At 36.5% G+C, this 21,911-nt stretch overlaps 1 protein-coding gene across 4 annotated transcripts in view; it reads right to left on the reverse strand.

Moving 5' to 3' along the window:
- The window catches only part of LOC135695853 (regulator of G protein signaling 12), a 40,890-nt gene extending 19,061 nt beyond the window's left edge, over positions 1 to 21,829 (reverse strand). The window contains exons 1-2 of one of the 4 annotated variants that reach the window (XM_065215040.2): positions 19,667 to 21,829; positions 7,328 to 7,352 (exon numbers count right to left, since the gene is read on the reverse strand). In XM_065215040.2, coding sequence (XP_065071112.2) covers positions 7,328 to 7,352; positions 19,667 to 21,124 — 1,483 coding nt within the window. In that variant the 5' untranslated portion in view covers positions 21,125 to 21,829. The other 3 variants (XM_065215039.2, XM_065215041.2, XM_065215043.2) reach the window with 3 other exon arrangements.
- Between the last annotated feature and the right edge of the window lie 82 nt (positions 21,830 to 21,911).

The following is a 21,911-nucleotide window of genomic DNA, read 5'->3' on the forward strand; positions in this document are numbered from 1 at the left end:
GCGTCTAGTATATTTTAAGCATCTAATATTTTGAAACAGCTAATATTTTGAAACATCTTATATTTTGAAGCGTCTAATATTTTGTAGCGTCTAGTATATTTTAAGCATCTAGTATTTTGAAGCAGCTAATATTGTGAAACATCTAATATTTTGAAGCGTCTTATATTTTGTAGCGTCTAATATTTCGAAACATCTAATATTTTGCAGCGTCTAGTATATTTTAAGCATCTAATATTTTGAAACAGCTAATATTTTGAAACATCTTATATTTTGAAGCGTCTAATATTTTGTAGCGTCTAGTATATTTTAAGCATCTAGTATTTTGAAACAGCTAATATTGTGAAACATCTAATATTTTGAAGCGTCTAATATTTTGTAGCGTCTAGTATATTTTAAGCATCTAATATTTTGAAACAGCTAATATTTTGAAACATCTAATATTTTGTAGCGTCTAGTATATTTTAAGCATCTAATATTTTGAAACAGCTAATTTTTTGAAACATCTAATATTTTGAAGCGTCTTATATTTTGAAGCGTCTAATATTTCGAAACATCTAATATTTTGCAGCGCCACATCAACACTTCAAATGATGTCACGATCTTGCCCATTTTTTCATAATTTTCCTAATTGAAACAAGCAAAAAACTCTCTAGTAAATTAACTGCAATGATGACTTAAACAACTCCTGTAATTATGCGGAATTAAATACTACAAGTATTTTCAACGCTTGCGCCGTAAACCGGTCCAAACCGGACACGTTTCTGTCCGAATCCGGGTTAGTTAAAAGCCAGACTTCGATAGAAAACGCACAGTTTGAGTTTACGAGCCTGGGTTTGTTGCAAAGTCAACGCTTATACTGAAAATCTCCGAATAAAACCTTTCACAAACCTCTATAATTCGAATATCTATCGAGTCGAGCTTTCTGTTATTGTACAAGACTTGACTGAGAAAAAGCCTCTCCCATTAAAACCGATGACTCAATTGCGTTTTTTATCAAATTTTGCCTAAACCTGTTTTGTAGTTTTCAGCTATTTTTAAGTCATTCAATCAGTACTGCAATCATCGAAACTTGCACGGGCAGTTGAAATCCTGCATCAGCCCAACCTGTTTCTCAAAAATGGCAGCGAAATGAGATAAGAAATATCTGTTCTGCGGCTCAGATAATGTAGATAGAGAGTACAAAACAAGGATTCGGGATTAGTGAGGCAAAACCTAGAAAGACATGCATAATCCGAAAATTTTGCGATTCGAACTTATTTACGATCTCAGAGAAGGTTCGAATTGACAAAGTTCTCTGTATCAATCAATGAAAGGACTTTGGAATTAGCAATGAAGACTTTGCTGGTGGGAGCATGCTTTTTTGCACAGAATCACTTGCTAGCTTCGGTTTGTTCAGTGTGGTTGATAGTTCAGCAAGGTATGAAAGCAAGCTCCCAAGTTCGTTAAACTGATGGAAAAATAACAGTGTCATCTGAAAAGAACTAAGCACCTGACCGATTAGCTGAGATCATATCAACAGCGAAAAAATTAAAGGTGTCATTTGAAAAATAGTGAGGCGAGCCCTTGCAAATCAGCATTAATAAATGGGCTACAACCTTTGACAAGTAAAATTGCTATTACTTTTATTAGAGTTAAGATATAAATTTAAATGGCAGAGCAAAGAGCACAATAAGAAAATATAGAATAACAAACAATGCGCTGGTTGGCCAATGCGCTCACAGAAAAAAGTGAAGAGAAGGGCAGGCATGTTCAATTTTAGTTTTATATCAAGGATTGTGCAATAGCAGTTCGTTTAAAACAACGCAACAAATGACGGAAAAGCACAAAAGAAACAACACTAGATAGCAATTTCTATATGTTTTAAAGATATTATTTCTCCATAGTTTGTTTATTTGGCATAAAAATATCTTGTTCGCTCTAAGAAGACATCTCCTAACAACTATTTGCAACTCTTACCCTGTATGGCTTTTGCTGACGAGCAACTTGAAGCGATTTGAACCGTGAACAGAAACTAGCTCATTTATTTCAATAAATCTCGGCCATGACTTGCGACACCACAGAACTAAATCCAACAGGTGAATCTGAGGTATTTATGCAAAGGTTTTCACCTGCTACCCAACCTCGCCAGCGCGTATTATGATAATGTTTCTTACAGCGGCTCATTTGAAGAAAGGGATAAAAGTTCTCTAACAGCAAAGGCAGCCACTTAAATCAAACTAGATGAAATATATCTATGCTTTGAAAATTAAAAATGAAATGTGAAAATCAGAAGACAATCACGAGGTCAGTCACAATTATTGAACATGTGTCAGAAAATGATTTTCTTTTAGTGAGGCGAAAATATGGAATGGCCTCGATGTAAATCAAAGCCAATGAACACCTTCAAAGAATTGAAATTCTGTCTTGAAACTCGACAGCATGAACGAGCCGTTTTTTGATTCCAGGAAATCATTCTACTCCCTGAAATTTTTATTTGCATTGCATATTTTAGAGTTAATTTTTCTCTGAGCAGAGCAGTTTTGAAAAACTATTATTGTATTTAACTATTAACTTTACCTTATTTAAATAATCTGCAATGCAGGAAAAGCTGTCTTCATTCGAAGCTTTCGACATCACAAATCTTTTAAACTCACAATTGTAAATTTGCTGGTGAAAATAGAGATAAAGGGAGAGCATTTTAACTTCCTGCCATACAAAAGCATTCGCTCTCCAATGCATTTCACCGTATGTGAAAAGGTATTGATAATACAGGACTGCGTATAAAGGTTTCCCATAAACAAATTAATTGGAATAAAATCTGCTTTGCTAGTTTATATGCTTTAAATGCGTGACAAAGATATAGCCAAACAATTTTTTAGCGTTTCTAATAAGGATCAATGCAGTGCAGAAAACTAGTCAATTGAGTGAGAAGTGTGAACAGTAATGTTGGTAACGTGCTCAGCGCACGATTTTAAAGATTTGTACCAGCAGCGCTGTGTACCTTATAGACTGAATATGATTATTTATGATGTATATAGAGGAAGTGAAGCAGTTCTACGAAACTTTACTAGTACGCAAATGTCTGTCATTTAAAAATATTGAGGCATTTAACACTGCCAGAACATACTTTATGGAAACAAAACAACGTCTAATGCAGCCTTGAGAAAAGAAAAAGATGGTGTGCGATCCTGTCACAAGCATCGTATTTAGATCGGGACAGTTTCCTGTTAACCTCGTTTCCGCCAAGCCTCTTATCATTTCTACACTTTGATTCTTATATCATCAACCAGGTGATGGTCACCTGCGCAGCTGCGAAATCCAACTGCTGAGTTGTTTATACCCCATAGAAATAGAACCCGCGTTGCAACTACGGCCTAGTTACGAACGACAAATCAGCTATAAAAATTTCCTTTAAGATAACTCAAAATATATCAGTTGCACGTTAGAGCAGTCTTGTACGGTGTTCATCACGTTTATTACATTTATCTATCAGCACTAGAGACCACAGAAGCGGAGGGAGGAGCTGAGGGGGCTTAGCACCCCAAAAATTCGAAAAATATAGTTAGAACCGTACCGGAATCATCTTTATCATGGTTTTGAGCATGTTGCGCCTCTTCTAAACTTTTCAGCGTCCTCCTCAAAGCCGAGACAAAAGTCCGCAGTATCTTATCGAATGCATTGCGGTTTATGGTGTGGCGCGACCTCGGCACTGTAACACCCGTTTTAAACAATGATTAATCAAATTAATATTCAAGGCGCTGCAAAAAATCAACGTTGCTTCGCCTAAACACGCCTGTACTTGGTCAAACGATGTAATTCACGAACAACTCACATTAACGTGTAGAAATAATTTTCATGGCCCATGTCAGAGTCTCGGAAAGTTGTTGACCTTCCTCAAAACCTGAAATCTGTGCCCCTAAACTGCTTTCTTGAAACGAAAAGTAAAATTATTGAAAACAGCAGGAAGGTATTCTGTCAAAATTTGGATCTTCATATCATTTACTTGATTTTACATATGTATTAGGCCTTTGAAACCTGGCTTTGAAATCTTTATAAAACGTTATCTATTTTCCTTTACATGTGTATTTAAAAGTAACATTCTGGGAGTAAAATTATTGCTATGAGCTTAATTTTGCACTGCTAAATTTACGGCAACCAAAACATGTACTTCCATTACCCTTAAGCTACAAGCAACCAGTTCTGCGCCACAGCAACTTCATCGAAGTCATTTGCTACGATCGAAACGTGTCACATTCTATCACACAGCCTCGGTTGCGTGTACTTCGCACAGCTGACAATAGCTCGTTGTTCCATTGTTCGTAGCTATGTCTTAATTACTATTTTTCATTTGGTATTGGTTTCTGAAATAAATGATATTACCTCATCCTTCACAGTTTTTTTCCTCAAAAGAGCCATTCAGTAGCTTCTATCTTGCGTTTTCACTTCCAATTTAATAAGCCACGTTTTTGCAATCTAATTTTGCTTTGGATATGGAGTATCGCATTAGTAAAACCATCATGTTTTCTTGATGTTTCTTTGGTGGTCCTTGGGATAACTCAATTTTTTTAATCAAACCACTCTTCTATACATATCAATCATACGAGGAAGGAAGGGTTTCATACCAAGAGCCAATCATAATTTCACTTTACTTCCAACCCCTGATTCTAATATTTTGATACGTCTGTTCGTCCATTTCAATCCTAAGCATTTGTGAAAATTTCTGCCTTGTGCAGAATATCTGTTCTGTGGTTATCGCTGCACTTCTAATGACAGTTTTTCTGTCCGCTATAAATAATTCCTCATAGAATTTCTTCTTCCCCTTTATCGACAGTATTTTTCTTCTTTCATTATTTCAGAAATTGAACCTCACCACCTGCATACAGTTGACATAATTTAATGGTTCTTTGTATTAGTAGTGATTAATTTTTCCTTGTTTTTTCATAAGCAAAATTTCTTAATTTTGGCTCAAATCTTCCTACAAACCTTGTTTATGTGGTTCAATGGCATCGTGTGAATTTTTCATCTCGGTATGCTCGTCGAAAGAGTAAGGTAAGGCTGGATGTGGCTTGGAGAGAAAATGCTGGGTAAAAAGTTTTAAAGGGCTTTTCACAAACAAAGCATTCACCTAAACGTGAAAGCTTTTTTTGGATTGCCTAGCTCATGTTCTGACGTAAAGAAGAACTAACTAGGAACACAATCACTTCACACGCTCATACAAAAGAAAGAGAAACTGCAGAAACCATCGTTAAAATAATGCAAGCCTATCTGTCTATTTCATGGGGCTTTATCGCTGCAACAGCTCCAATGTTTTTGCTTGACCTCAAAACGAGACTCGCATGAAAGCAATTCAGAGGCTGGATGCTGCACAGGGTACCTGATCATTATTTTCGCTCATTAACGAGGGAAATTATGCATGAAAAGAAGCACTTCAATTGGTGGAAATAGCCTGCAGGGTATTCACTGCGTCTTCGTGACCGACCTTCAACCCTCATGAAGTAGTTCGAGCCTCGGCATTAATTTAGTGTTATTTTGAATTAATATGACACCAATAATCAACGATTCCTATAACAATATAATAATTGCAATTTTATAATATATTTTAAATTTTTCCCTGAAAATCTTAGGGTATCCAATGGATACCTTGAATGCCCGCGATACCATCTTGCCATGTGAAATCTGAACGTTGTTTGAAGGCAAATAGCAGATACAAGACAGAAAAAACCAAAGGGTCGTAGACTGATCACGTGACAAAACAGCTTTGATGCAAAGATGGAAGACAATCGAGATACCTGGGTTCAATAATACTGAAACAGGCACTTTAAGATCCATTGAAAGTAGGCTTTTGAGTGAAAACATTGATTCGAAATGTTGTGTACAGTTTGATAGCTCGTGATAAGGTTGTTGTGGCTCAAACTTTGGTGCCATTATCCTTCATCTCTTCCAGTCTTGCTGTAGCTTATATGCAGCGTCCTTTCAAGGCACGTCGGAGCCGGTGAAAGGGGGGCTGGGGCTGTAGTCCCCGCATTTTTTGCTGAAGTGTGATATCAAAGATAATGGTGAAAAAAATACCATAAAAGTTTACCAATTTGCCTAGAGTCCTTCCCCCACCCCCAAAAGTTGCTTTCCTGTTTTTTTTCCTGATCAGTTTTCCTATTTGCTGCCAGGGAGCAGTGTTGCCCGAGGGGCAAATCACTCTAAGAAAATCTCGTACAGCTTTTGGGAAAATCCTATTGTTTTTTCTGAAAATCCCCAGAAATCCTTTTCCGAAAATCCCCAGCAAGAGTGAATCGCCCCTCGGTGTTGCCCATCTCTGTCCGCGTTATTTCTCTCTAGAGCACTGGTAATATATCATATTGCATTGCTAATTATATCTTTTTTTCCCAGGCCAGCCTTTTAGGCCATGCGTCCCTTAAAGTCACACAGTTGTCACAAAACAAATTCTTCCCTAATGAGATAATTATTCTCACAATAAATAACCGATTTGCATATATTTCGTTCATAATTTGTTTTATTTCCAAAATGCATTCTTTCCGATAAAAATATGCATTCAACCCGGCATTGTGTGATGGGACATGTGATAAGCGCTATTGATTTCCGGGTTTCTGGAGAATAATACAGTATCGAAATTCAAAACTACCTTGTTAAATAATCGGGAATTCACGAGCAAATATCCAACAATTTAGGGACCAGCTGGAAATAACTTTTGAAAAATGTCAGACGTTTACAAAACAAACATAGACTTTGAAAACGGGTTATGAAAATCTTCTAAAACTAAATGATTTGAAATGGCAAAAATCACTAGCAAAACAAATGACAAAAACATTTTGAATTCGCAAGATAAGTAGGCCAAACAAGTGACAGTTATCCGAAGTATGACTGTTTCGCACTCTTTTAATAACATGGTAATTCTTAGGACCAGGAAATCAAAGGAATTGGCGCCAGGCGCTCAAGGTTCAAATAGAAACAGACGCAGGTTGTATAGGAAAAGTTTCGAGAATAGAAACCAATGGCCTAGACACTTAAATAATACGATGTCACGAAAAAGCTTGTGGTAAACAAAGTTCAACTTACCAACTTTCCACAATCCCTTGTTATTAAAATCGAAGGCCATTTATAAATGTTCACTCTGCATCAAATCATGGATATTTTTGACAACTGTCAGCGGTGGAATATTTCAAATTTTTAATGTTACGGACCCACATGTTTATGTTACGGTCGCGTGTTTGATCAGAACGAGACCCTCACTGGTACTGTATTGCTTTGCACATTTAAAACTGCTGGTTGTGGTGCGAGATGACACCGAATGAATTTACAACGACAAGGAAACAAAAAACAAAACTAGGCTTACCCTCAAACGGATTTTCAATGGTTGGCTGAAAGAAAACAAGAAGATTGTCATTGGGAGCAGCTTAACAATCGAAAATACAAAACGATTCGATCAAGCGTCTAGAGATAATACGAAAAACGGTTAGATATCCTTTGTGCTAAATGAAACCAGGTGTGCATAGAAAGAAGGTCGTGCAAAGACAGAGCTTTGTGAGGGCAGAATAGCGAATTTCCTCATCTAGTTACAGAAATGAATACCGATGAACAAACGGAATTTAAAAAAAGGAAATCAGCTGGGGCAGCCTTTATTTAATAAAGAGGAGGATCATAGCCTATTCCTTCAAACAATGAAAGGTAACTGGGGTTGGAGGGGCAACTGCCATCTCCCGAGCAGCATGGTTTTTCTTCTACATGACATGAAAGGTTACAATCGAAAATAACTTCATAGGTATTTGGTAATAGGAGGGGCTAGTTTTAGAATTTTCTTTTTATGTTAAATATAGAATTATGGGTTTACGTTCGAATAAAAAGGCCAAGTACACAGAAAAACAAATTTGAAGCAATTCAAGTGGGTCTAATGCAAGTTGGAAAAAAGGGGGGCAGGGAAAATTAATTAGACCCTTCAGCAAAAGATTCTGCAAAAATAACTATTTTTGCAAAAAATGAGGGAACCATGGCAAAAACATGAAATAACAAGCAAAAAGCGATACAAGCAAACAAGCCACATCAGTCTATCAAAAATGGCATAATAAAAAACTTTCAAAATGAGACTCGCTGAAGGCTTTGGTGTGCAGGCAGGGGCACCGGAAGCACGGGGGCAGCGGGTGGCAGCGGGGGGCAGCGGGGGGCAGTGGGGGCCGCGGGGGCAGCATTGTACCCTTGTGAAAATTTCACTGTATTTATGCGAGTAGAATAAAACAATGTTGCTGTTACGAACAAAAATAATCATTGGATGCCTCTATTATGGATTCATCAGCAAATATGCAAATGAAGGAAATTACTATAAAATGAGCTGTGACATATTTGAACAAATAAATATGAAAATTCGGGGGCTTGTTATGTTCTTCTTTAATCCTTTGAAGTGTTTTATGGCTCTTGTCTATGAAACCAAACTATGACATGTTTGAAGCGAATAAACAGATTTTCATATCAAGAATGTTTCTTTGTACAATTTAGTTTAGAATTGAGTCATACTGTATTCATTTCATTGCTGGATCTTGGTGGACCACCAGAGAACCAGCAGCAATTGTTACTTTCAAAATTCACATCGAGCTTCAGAAAGGTCAGCGTTCACTGAAAATATGAGAGCTGTTTGCAAATCAAAGGCTACTAGCAAAAACACAATCATGTTCAGAAAAGTTCTTCCTTGTAGCTATGCAGGAATTGGCCCAGCTGCTTGAAAATAACTCTAAGTCATTCCAGAGCTAAGCCCTGACAGCAGAACAAGCCCTTGTCAGCATTGATAAGCATGAAGTTCGCTCAGATGAAGAATTTTGCCGTCAGGTGAAAAAAATGCACATTTTTACCAGTTGTAAAAGGTCTCGACAAAGCGAGCGCTGCTAAGAGAAAGCGAACAGCACCAAATTGCCTTGTAGACTTTGTGTCAAATTACGGTGAACTGAATGCTTTTCCCACAAAATTTTATGAAGTGGTCGATGCGATAAGCCAAGTAAGCCAAGAACTGCATTGACCAAGAAGATGTTAGAAATATTATCAACATAAAAAAGTGCATGATTGCTTGAAAAGCCGTACAGAATATCAAGGGCCATCAAGGACAAGTTGGCCTGTATATCCAACCTCATCAAACTGCCTACTTTGACAGAAGAACTAAAAGAGCTACCCACATACATAAAAATTGGTAATAAAGAGGTTGCTAAACCAATAAGAAAGGTAACAAAGGTAGAAACAATAAGAAAGGTAACAAGGTTTTGTTTAATCGTGGCTTCGAGGAGGGCGATAAAGAATGCCTGCTAGAGCTACACAAATTATTACAATTGTATTATTCCTCTGCACTTTTCATCTACAACTACAGGTCATGTCTTTAGCACAATGTAGCGTGTTAAGTCATGGTTGAGGTCAAACTTGACAGGCAACAGCTTAAAAAACAATGCTTACACAACGACCGTATGGACGGTATTTGTACAGAGAAAGCTGAAAGTGGATTCTTTGCAAGATCCGAATGATGACAAGAATATCTTCGAAAATTGTAGACCTTTGAAATGAAACGCTTTATCCGAACCAAAGTACTGAGTTATGTCATATTTCTGTTCTGACTTAACATGAATTCTATTGTATTTAATTCCATGTTATATTGGATGGTAAAAGGAAAAAGAAGAGGAAGCAGACCAGAGAAACAGTGGATAGATAACAGAAAAGAGTGGACAGTGCTGGATATTGGTGAAATTATGAAGAAATCCAGAGACAGAAAGCAGTGGAGGCTGGTTGTGAGGAAAGCATCTATATGCCCTTACGGTCGTGAGACCACGGGTTGATGATGATGATTCTATTATAAATCTATTATTAGTCATTGATAATCTGCCCTTTTTGAGTTGCTGCCCCCATGCTTCCGGCACCCCCTGTGTGCAGGGGACTTTTTTAAGGAGGAGCTCTCTCAGTTCTGAGGCTAATCAAGAAGAGGGCTATCCCTTGTTTTCAAAGATGGCAAATTGGCAGGGCTTGTTGTAAGCATCAGGTCGCGAGCCTAGGTTAAGTGTCGCGTAAATAATGAATGAACCGGTACCGGATCCAATCTACCCTTAGAAAATACGCTCTCATTGCTCAAGCAAGGCCTGATTCTTTTTCGACTTTAGTTTAAGGTGCGACAATGTTTTTGACAAAAAATTACACAGAAGGACTTTTTCTAAATGGAAATCAACCAAACAGGTTCTGCATAGTTTTTTAAGACATTGAAAGCAAGCAAATAAGTTCAAATCAATGCTCAAATGCGCTAGTTTTTGGATGGTATTTACTTAAAAATACCCTGGGTTCCAGAGTTCCAAAAATGAATATTCATGACAAAAGAATTTCTGTAACCGAGACTCGAGAATATTCAACATTATCAGATTTTTGGTAGCTATAAAAAGTATCAAGATAAATAGGAGAACTAGTTCTCTTGTTTGATCTTGAAAGTTTTCGATCGGCATTGAGGCTTGAGAAACATGTGTCTGGTGGGTAAACACTATCATTTATAAATGATATATCAACACACCCACATATAAATAGCCGAGCAATCACAAAAAAACTCCCTGCTAAATGATATGGCTAGATATACAGAGGAATTGTCCCGTGATTTACAAAAGATTGTATTACGTACCCACGTAGAGGTGAAAAGGTCATCACAAAATGAACTTTTTTTAAGAATACAGATAATTGTTTGCTCTGTAAATAGAAAAGGAAATATAACACTCCCACATAGTGTTAGAGGAGATCACCAACAGAACTCTATTCTAGATATATAGACGAATTTTTTGCTCTGTTATTTACCAAGGCAGAAAGCTGCATAAAAAGGAATTGATACGGCTCAAAAAACGTTCAAATACAAGCCTTAGAATGCTTACTAACCGATTCACACGCAAGGCAATGATTCAGTAAGGCCCCTTCAAAGCTGAGGGAAAAGTTATGCAAACAACTGTTGATGGGGTACATATTTTATCACTTTGAAAGCATGAAAATAGAATGGCCTAGGTCAATGTTAAGTGGTTGAGGGTCCGTGTACGGGTTTCTATAGCATGCCTTCTTCCAAAGTCTTATCTACCAAAATAAACATTGGTAGAGAATAAACTACAAACAAACTCGGTAAATTCTCTATACAGGTAATGTCGATACTGCTGCTCTTTCTGGAGCTGTGCTGGTTTAACTGAAATGAAGCGATTGCAAAAAACTACAAACCCGGGCAGACCTCTAATTGACGGGTTGGCATGGAAGATCGTAGAGGGCTTTATAATATGACAATGTTGTATGTTCTCCTGTGTCTCGGTTACAGAAATTCTTTTTTTTATAAATATTTATTTTTGTTTATAGATCGTCTATTTATTTTTACAGATCGTATTGTAGTTAATGATTTAATCGGCGGACCCTTGAAAATCAGCATATGCTGAAAGGACAGCCCCTTAAAAGAATCAAATATGAAATATGAATAAATTTGCCCTATCCCGAACAGCGATCGCCGCAGCACGCAGCACGTTCACACCATACTAGAGATTTGGAAGCTGAGAAACTGATATACTGAGCAAGTTCGGAGTTGCTCCAAAATGCAGAAAAGGAACGAAATACGCTTTACTGCTGCATACACCTTGAAACCTTCTGGAATGGTGGCGACTGGGAAAAGATAAGAGCCAAATACGACAATATACTAGATGAGTGTTGTCTTAAAAGAAACCCAAGGGCAGACACGGAGGAAGTGAAAATCGAGTTTCCGAGGGTGATTTGTGTCGAAAATATAATCAGGAACGAATCTCAACAAAGGTTGTTAGTACAAGAGCATAGTAAAGAATACAAGAGGGCTGTTCACCTAGGCCGAAGAAGCGGAGGTGGAAACATCTTGATGCCAATTAACGGTCTCTGCCCACAGGTAGAATTGTTAATTGCGCTATCGACTGAGCAGCATACAACACAGGATATTTTTGTCTAATGGTGTTTGATGTTGCTCCAGCAGGGTTCTAAAGTTAAATTTTGGCGTCAACGGGATCAAAATACAAAACGGTACTGTATGGTGTAAATCGACAAAGCGCATGCGCAAAACGAGCAAAGCTCAAGTTGGTGGCCACTCGAACCAAACATAAATTGAACGCTCAACATGGCCCAGAACAACCCACTGACTTTTCTATCACGATCAAACACCATTCAACAAGGACTGAGGGGCACTCAACATCGACTCGACACATACAAAAATGCTGAAAGAACATTGTAATAGATGTATATATGTATTTATCCTTAATTATTTCTCATGTTAGAAATGTATGTATTTTTATTATTTTTATTTTTAAACAACTTTACTTTGTAGTAGGCTTGAATTAGCTTTTATTTTGTAGCTATTTTTATGCGCCTACTTAAATTAAACAGATAATAATAATAATAATTATTATAATAAATCACTGAGCAAATAAATGTGATGGCCAAACGAACGCACGAAGCAAGCATGTTAGATGCTGTTCAATCGAGAGTTCAGTTTGTTAAGCCAGGGCTTTATCTTCTTTTTTGCAAAACACAAAATCACGACACATCAACTGAAAGCGGAACAACTTCAGCTGCAAAGTATCATAGAAGCATTGCATCATACACAAGAACGAATTTATCAAAGATGGATTCATGAGTGACATTTGGCCGCTGGTACATTAGGCACCAAATATGGACATCGTCTTCAAGTCGAGGTTTCAAAGCAAAACACGTGATGTAAACAGCATCCAAATTTGATATGAAAACATGGCACACTGACTGCCAACACATATTGTGTTCTTCTACTAAAAATTCGTGCATATTAAAAGAAAAGAACCACGAATAGCTATGCCTTAATTTTCCAGGGAAAACTAAAATGCAAAACCATATAGGTAAAATGTGCCAAGAGAATTTTGCATTACCATCCAGCAACCTGCCTAACCGAAATGAAATATTTATTCAATTTTGCTTCCCTTTCCATATCAATTATCACGTGGTATCGTCAATTTGAAAGTTTGAATGTCGAAATCTGCTGAACGAGAATTTTTCACGTTTCCAGTAAAGTAACTTTTGTCATTTGCCAGAAATTTCGAAAGAATGCTTACGATGATCAATGGCCTTTACTTCCATGATTTGAACGTTCAAATTTCGCTATGGCAGGTTGATAGATGGTTATGCAAAAATGTTCCACCATTTACCAATCCGACGATTATACTATGAGGAACATTAGTATGCTATAATTCTGATCCTTTTATCTGATCCGTGGATCTGATTTTTAATATTGTTAAGTATTGTCACAGTGGTTTGCTGTGACACCGCCAATATTTCTAGACTACTGACTATTCGCTGCTCACCTAGATCAACCTTTGATCTAGAAGATGGAGTTAAATGAGAAGGAACAGACTGACATGACTTTACAACATGCATTGTCTATCGTGCATCCATTCTAAAACAGCAGTCACTGTGCAGAACTAAGAACAGTTCAGCTGACAGGTAGCGCTAAGAACAGTTAGCAGCAAATTGAAAAGACGATATTGGTTAGCACTTTGAAGAAAGAGGCACTAAAACATCATGTACCAACGAACGTTTCCAATAGGTTGACTAATAAACCGTACCTGAAGGCAGCTATGGTGGCATACAAAGCCTTGAAGACCTTTTCTTACAGGGGTGGTGCCAAGAAATTCAAAGTGAGCGTTTGGGGCCGTTCCCAAACTGGATCCGATCCAGAATATTGTTTGCGTACACACGGGAACGGGCCCAAAATATTTTGCGTGCACATGGGATCGGATCCAAGCGGACCCCCGGTCAAGGGCATGCGCACAAAACAGCATTTACACAAAGAGCACAAATTTTTGGCGCCATTTGTTTATTCACTGCAAGAAAAAATTTTCACAAGGCCATGACTTTGCAACAAACTGAAACAGCAGGCAGCAAAACGAGAAATTTCATTTGAGCAAACGATGAAACAGCGTTGTTGTTGAGAATTAGCAACAAGCAAAAAGCTCGCTGATGCGCTGGACTGGGAGACAGTTCAATCAAAATATGAGAACATCACAGAACGATTTTTTGAGGCCTTTTAACATGAAAAAAAATTCAGAAGGACTTCCCAGAAAAATAGCCTCGTTTTCTATCCGTCACACGGGAGCCAAGTGGATCAGACCCAAACGAGCACGCTTCTTTATCCGTACCAGTCTTATACGGATAGCAGACCCAGACTAGATCGTATAGAAGTGTTCTCGTGTGCACGGAAGGCTTATCCGTACCAGTTTGGGAACAAACCCAAACGAATCCGCTCACGATATTTTATATGCCTTTGATTTTATGGGGGGATCGTTATGCTAGCGGTACATTGGAAGGGACGGCGAGATATTTTCGGAGGCCCTAGGTATTTCTGGAAGAAGAGGCTTCCTCGCGGCCATGTTCTTTAGATAAGCTTAAAATACATTTCAGAATATTTCAGAAGTCATTTTCTTGCAATTGTTTAAAACATTTGCTATTTTTAAGGCATGCTTTTAGTACGTTTCATTACTTCCAGTCTTAAAATGAAATTCATTACTTAATAAATGCCCCATAGACCTCTTAGTCCTTGGAAATTAAGCAATTACAGGATCGCACTAGTTTTTACTTCTATTCCTTTTCTTTCACTCTTTTTAGTTTCTCAAGAAAACTTTCTGCAAAGAGTGGAGGGCTGAAGCCCTCTGGTGCAGCCCATGTTTTAGAATTTTAGACACGAAAATTAAACTGCTCACCATCTGCCCCAACCTGAACTCTAAACGAGAAATATTTTTGGACAGACAATTAGGCAGATTACAAGTTAGAATAATAGATAGCAAAAGCTAGGAGTCTATTCGCGGGCATCCTGAAAAGTTGTCTTTTGCACTCGTTATACAAATTGTACCTAATTTATTCAGATTTTCAGTTAAATGACCTGAACAGCGTTGTTGGATTAGGAGTGATTAGCCCTAGGCCGCCCCCGGTCGCTGTTGTACCTCAGTCCATTTGAGCGTTATTCCCTGTGGAGATCAGCCGATTAGCACGAGATGCAATACACCGCATGAAAACATTGAACTGCATTGGTTTTCTTTCCAGCGGCCTAAGACACAGCTTCCTTCACAATTTTAGCGAATATCTAACTATGAAGGTTCTGCAAATTTAATGTCTACAACAGGGCATTAAAAAACCTATCCTTCCTGCAACCGGACCAAAATCATGCATAAGTTCCCTGCAAGAATGTGAAGATATAAACAAAGGGTCACGTTCTAAAACCATCATGATGTGTCACCAGTTTTATGTAAATGAAGGTATAAGCTACATTCATAAAGAATTAAGCAATTTTACTAATCATTAATCGATCTGGAATAGGGGCTTTGCTATACTAATAACCTGGTAAGGATTTTAACAATAGAATGCAGGTGAAAATGTACAAATGAAGCTCAAATTGGGGGAGGTAATCTTTGGGTAATGGGGGCAGGCATTAAAACAAACAAAATTGGTTATTGATTGATGTCCTTGTGTCCATCGAAGTTTTTAACAAACTCTTTGATGTAGATATAGGCAGTATCTTAAGATGACACCTTTTCCCATACAACAGCATAGTAGAAAATTTGTTTTAAACAGTTAAATTACCATGATATGCAATATACAGTAGCGGCCTTGGGGTGCATCGACATAGCAATAATTTGTGAGCATTTTCAAATTATAACTAAGATTCTTAAGCCAGATGAAAAACTGTCAACTTTTATCGAACAAGAATTATAAAAAACATTCTCAAGGGTTCGCAGGAAGAGGTACCATTTCAACCTGAACCAGACACATATAAAACATAAGCTGTTGTCTTAATATTTCTACTTTTGACGAATACGAAAGAAACGAAGGTGCTTCTTGCAAAAAGGTATATTTTTAAAAAGATTTTCTGCAGAACTAGAGTCTTTAGAACTTTATTTCCTGGTACAACTTCCTGCGACCACCCGGTCACATGGTCGGGTGGGTTCTCATACCCTGGTCACTCTACAAACTTTTCAAACAATACTTGTCATCCGTAAGATTTCCATAAAAGAGAATTGTCCAATCTAAGTATCAAACATCCAAGTTCTTGACTTATTCGTCTAAACATTCTTTTTCTTCAAATTTTCCTCAAGTTTTCGAAATTCTTCTGCATGGAGAAATCAGGACTTAACATACAAAGATTACAAACTAAGGATCTAATTCTGCTTAAGCTCTAAACAAAACTGAATGTAGATTTCTGGAATCAAGGAGTTATGATTCTCTCTAAACTTTAAAATTTTCCGCAACAAAACGTGCCATATCTTTCGATCAACCAGAATCGTCACAAACTATGTAGGCGAAACTTTCTTCATAACACCATCACCCAACGCTGGAATCTCTCTTTCAAACAGGTAGAAATTTTTCTGCATAACAACTTCATTCTAACACTTGAATTTGTCTTCTAGGAAACAACTTTATCAACCAACGCTGAAAATCTCTTTCAACAGTCAAAACTTTCTTCAATCTAAACTCGTGTGTCGTGTGGTTTTAAATAATAACGACCAATGTAAGTAAATTGTACCAGGAAAACTTTTTTAAATAAAATTTATTTAAAAATTTTTCCTGGTACAATTTATTTACATTGATCGTTATCATAGCTTTATATTGTACCGCACGCAATATAGTATATTTATGGTTTTAAATAAGATTATTTGAATGAGCAAGATAACTTTTGGAAGAACTATGAGTAGCAATTTTTAGCAGCACAACGTGCTTAGGAGTTGTTTTAAAAGTGCCATCAGGGCTACATAAAATCTGAGAAGATGAGATATTGTGTTGGGGGGGGGGGGGGGGGGGGGGGTTGCATAAATTCGGGTGCTAGTGCAAACAATATTAGGTATGAATACCAGTTTCCATTTTTGATTTATTTGCTTAATTTTCAAACAGAAGTGTAATTTCACAGTTTACATTCTTCATCTTTCTGCTGATAAAGGGTTGATGCCAAAGGATGGCTGCTAAGCAGATATGATGTCTTCAAAAGTTTACAGGTTCATATAGACATTGAATAGATTACATTGATTTCTAGTTTTTAGCAGAATCAGTCTGTAAACGATATATTTGGAACTGTTGCGATCTGAATGAAAATTGGAACATGTATTAACGAATAGAAGACTGATAGCATCAATGCCTCATAGTATGCGATTAAAATGATTACCAAGAGAATCAGAAAATATATTGCCAACCTTGGGAGGAGAAGTAAAATGCAAGTTGGGTTGTGTGCGAGCTCTAAAGCAAAACCTTCAAAGACATACCCCAAGTTTTCCTGTCGTTGGCAAATGACGCAACCTTACCTCGGCCAAGGCATCCTCGATGTTACCCATAAAGTGCTTCAAAGCCAGGAATGATGCTTGATTTTATGGGACAGGTGACTTCCTATATCACTTGCATTCAGATTTCACGAGGTTTCAGTCACAAGTGGCCGGACCCTACTAAAACAACAACCGTACTTCTACCAGCATTCCCACTAAGCACACAAAGCAGACGAGATAAATGTTTTGATATCCACATTTACACTGCTGCATCAAGAAGCTATACAAAAAACACAAAAACGAACTAACAACACAACTCCCACCACATACTGCCTTTCCTTTGGAGAAACAAATGAAATTAAGCTCTAGTTTGAGACCATAAATCTTTACCCTGAAGACATTTGAACTTATGGCTGGTTTTATTGACCAAAAATACTGTAGATGTGAACTCCACACTACAATTTAATTAGTAGTAAGTTACCAAGCCTCAAGTAGATCTTTACTAAATCAGAATAATTCCACTTTTAAAATTCGTTTTGTTGTCGTTCGGTCACCCTTTTACTGTTCATTTTTCATCTTTGTTTTATTCTTTTTCTCTTAGATTTAGCTGAATTCGCATTCTTGCTCGCATTGTAAAGACCACCCACCCCTGGTACAGTGTCGTTGAATTTAAAAAAAATATTATGTCGTTGTACAGTGTCGTTGAATTATACTTTACGGTTTGAAATTATAGATATGAAATGATATGATATTGTTGGATATGGCATTATACCATATGATACGCAACGCCACCGAGAAGGGGGCCAGGGAGGGCTTATTCCCCAGGGCCCTGAGGTCTGGGGGTCTAAATACTAATAGCAAGTATTAATGTTTTAAACGACTTCAAGAAAATGACTGCAAGGAATATTTTGTACATGTTCCAGAACAAGCATATCATATATCATATAACATATATCATAAATTGAATAATATATATTATATCATATTACATTATTTTATAACGTTATATTATTATATTATATTATATTATATTATATTATATTATATTATATTATATTATATTATATTATATTATATTATATTATATTATATTATATTATATTATATTATATTATATTATATTATATTATATTATAATATATTATATTATATTATATTATATTATATTATATTATATTATATTATATTATATTATATTAATTATATTATATTATATTATATTATATTATATTATATTATATTATATTATATTATATTATATTATATTATATTATATTATATTATATTATTTATATTATATTATATTATATTATATTATATTATATTATATTATATTATATTATTATTATATTATATTATATTATATTATATTACATTATATTATATTATATTATATTATATTATATTTATTATAATATTTTATATTATATTATATTTAATAACTTGATTATTTTTTATAATATTATATCAAAATATTTTATCATTTTTATTACAGGCGGAGGCTGGAGTCCCCCAAAAATTGTCAAACTGTAGCACATTTCCTTCATAACAGTGTACTGAATGAGAAGATTTAAATGGGACAGCACTGTATTAAATTATATTGTAATATCAGAGAAGCATAGAAAAAATTCTTGGCTCAACAAATCCCCTGTGTTATTAACAATCCCCCAGTGAGATCGGTTGGTTGGTTCTTTTAGTTTTTCACCAAGTACTGACCCCTAACTTCTCACCTAGATGAAAAGTCTAAGAGAAAAAAGAACTCTTTCTGTTTAAAGTAGTCTCTCTTCCATGTTCACATTGTTTTCAATCCACATCTGGATAGAAATTTTCTGCTTGCTTTCGGTCATAATGTCTGAGGTCAATTTTGGTTATTATTCGATCATTATTTCCACTACTTTGTGCCATCTCCCAATTTCTGTATCAAAAAACACAGTATCAAAATACCTGGCTCAAAGTTTATCAGAATCATGGTTTATCTAACTACCAAAGCTGGACATTTACCAGACACCAAATGCATTTAGTTTTCCAAGTTGAGGCTTTTAGCAGAGTATCACTAGCTAGCACTATATACTTTTGTTATTTAACATTTGCCCATTCCTTGTTGTCATCTGTCCACATTCTTCATTTAATTCCTGGTTATATGGGTCCAGGGATGTAACCTTCAATAATGCTACATTCACTATTTGCAAAACAAAAGCACCTCCCTTTTTGCTCTCCTAATTTGCTCTCCTTGAAATAAATTGTCCTTTGTTTCTATTCATATTTACCTTCCAATAACTCACCTTGAAATGACTAGAAGAGCTGTTTACTGCTCCCCTGTTGAAATTTTTATTGCCAAACCTGATGCAGTATGACCCTTCATCTTGAGTTGCTATTAAAAAACTTAAAAAGGAGTTATTAAAACATATACTTACAGATGCCAAGGAATCTGGTCCTGAATGAAACTCTCTATCTGCCTTGACACAAATTTGCTCCATGGGATTGTCAAAAAGATTTTCTGAAATTGGTTTTCTTTGTCTAAATGGCGATCTTGCAAAATGCTTTATTTCCATGTTATGCTCAATATACTTAGGACTCCATTGCGGCAAGTCTTCATTTAATGTAAGACCTTCAAGTCCATTAAAATCCTCATTGATGTTAGATTTCATTTGGACAGGGGAAAGCGTATCTGGTGAGTCATATGAAACATCATCAAAAGACATCTCTTGAAATAATGAATTTATTTCCTCCAGAATGATCAATGAATTTAAAGGGAATTCTTCACATAATCCATCTCTGGTTATCTGGTGACAGGAAAATCCAAATTTCTTAGCTTCAGTCTTATGTGCAGAATGAGAACTTAGCATGGGATCAAGCATAAAAATATGACATGAGCACACATCTCCATACATTTGCCCTTTGTTCCTAGATTCATAAGGACTAGATGATAAATTGTCATAGTTTAGTTCCTTTCTTGTAACAATGCCAAATAATTTATCATCTTCTGGACAGGAACAAGTATAGCTAATGAGTTTCAGTGGATATGTTGCATAGTTTTCTGAGTGTGAACTGCTCAATTTTATTCCATTTCTTGATATGGTCATTAAAAAGTGCTTAGTTACTTTCTTAGATGTAACATGCAATGACCGTTTACAACTACTCAGAGCATTTTGACTTGCCAATGATAAATTTTTTGAGTCAGGAAGTTCAACTGTCCTCAGATACCCAACAACAACTCTATAATCTGAAAGAGGGGTCTCTTGAGCAAAGTCATTTGACAAAGGAGAGCTAAAATCTTGGCTCTTCTTTGTGTGATCACCTGCCAATCTGTGCTCCCTTAAAGACATTTCTGTTTTTGAAAATTCAAAAGGGAGCCTTGGAACATGGTCCTCAAAGAGGAGTTCATGTAGATGAGGTTTTGATCTTCGCTTCTGATAATGAGGTTTCTTCTCCCTGTAGTCCTCATTATCCTTGAAATGATTCCCTGATGTCAGATCCCCAACAACTTTATGAACAGTTTCAAGCACACTTTTATGAAAATCCTCTTTTTCACTGTGGAGGTCTCCAGCACTTTTTAATGCTGTGTGTGTTTCTGAAAGTCGACGAATTGTCAGAGCCAGTAAATTGTAGTTTCGCCTTAGGATGAGTCTAACAACTTGCTGATGAGATGAGGTGGAGACATTTTGATTGTTTACTTCGAGGATTTCATCCCCAATTCTCAATTTAGCAATATCTGCAGGCCCTCCTTTCGTAATACTGCTCACAACACACGGTGCTTGGTTGGAAAGCACGAATCCGTAGCCATCTTTTCCTTTTCTCACAGATATTTTCAAAATATTTGACATATGAATAGGATCATTTGTAAAAAAGGAATCAACATCTCTGCCCTGCATCTTCGTCTAAAGCCACAATAGTCAAGGCATCTGACAAGAATCAAAATAATTACTGCTACAAAATATATCATAAATCTCCGGAAACTAACAATTTGTTCTGTAACAGAATTACAGCAACGACATTACAAAAGTAAACAAAAGGCCCGATCAACTCCATCATCAAAGATCTTCCTCACATGCGAGCGAATTCCACGGTATAAAACAAACTATAGTCCGAATGATGCACAGCCATTAAACAAGTACAATATCCTCCCATCCACTTCATAGCTATGAATTGTAAGGCAATATTTTGTTTATAATGGTTCCCACGTTCGCACTTTTCTTTCCCTCGCTTTTCATCCTCTCTAGTTCCGTTGCCCTCCCAAATTTTTTCAAACAAATTCTCCTCCGCAGGGCAAATTCTTCGACTCACATTCGGCACAATATCGTCCCTGCAGTCCTTGGTTAGTTCTAAAGTGCAAAGGCTCATAACTTAATTTGAATATTGCAAAACCAATTTTTATAACAAAATTTATTAATGTGTGTTATAGTTTAACTTTCCGTATTGGCGGTGGGGTAGACATTGTGTGGCATCGATTTTGTAGTTTATTAAAAGGGGCGGATTTAAGCATTGATTGGGGGGTGTTAGCTACTAATTTTGGTGTCATACCCTTCAGGTCACTGGTAAATTATGGAAACGCCCATTTTTAAAAATTTATTTTTAGCTTTAAGGTACAGACGATAAGAAGCAGTGACGTAGTCAGGGCTGGAAGATTGCAGAGGCAACGGAAAGAAAAGTTTTGCTGGC

This window comes from Rhopilema esculentum, unplaced genomic scaffold, assembly GCF_057945365.1.
Source record: "Rhopilema esculentum isolate cy_ngs unplaced genomic scaffold, ASM5794536v1 HiC_scaffold_32, whole genome shotgun sequence".
Taxonomy (NCBI): domain Eukaryota; kingdom Metazoa; phylum Cnidaria; class Scyphozoa; order Rhizostomeae; family Rhizostomatidae; genus Rhopilema; species Rhopilema esculentum.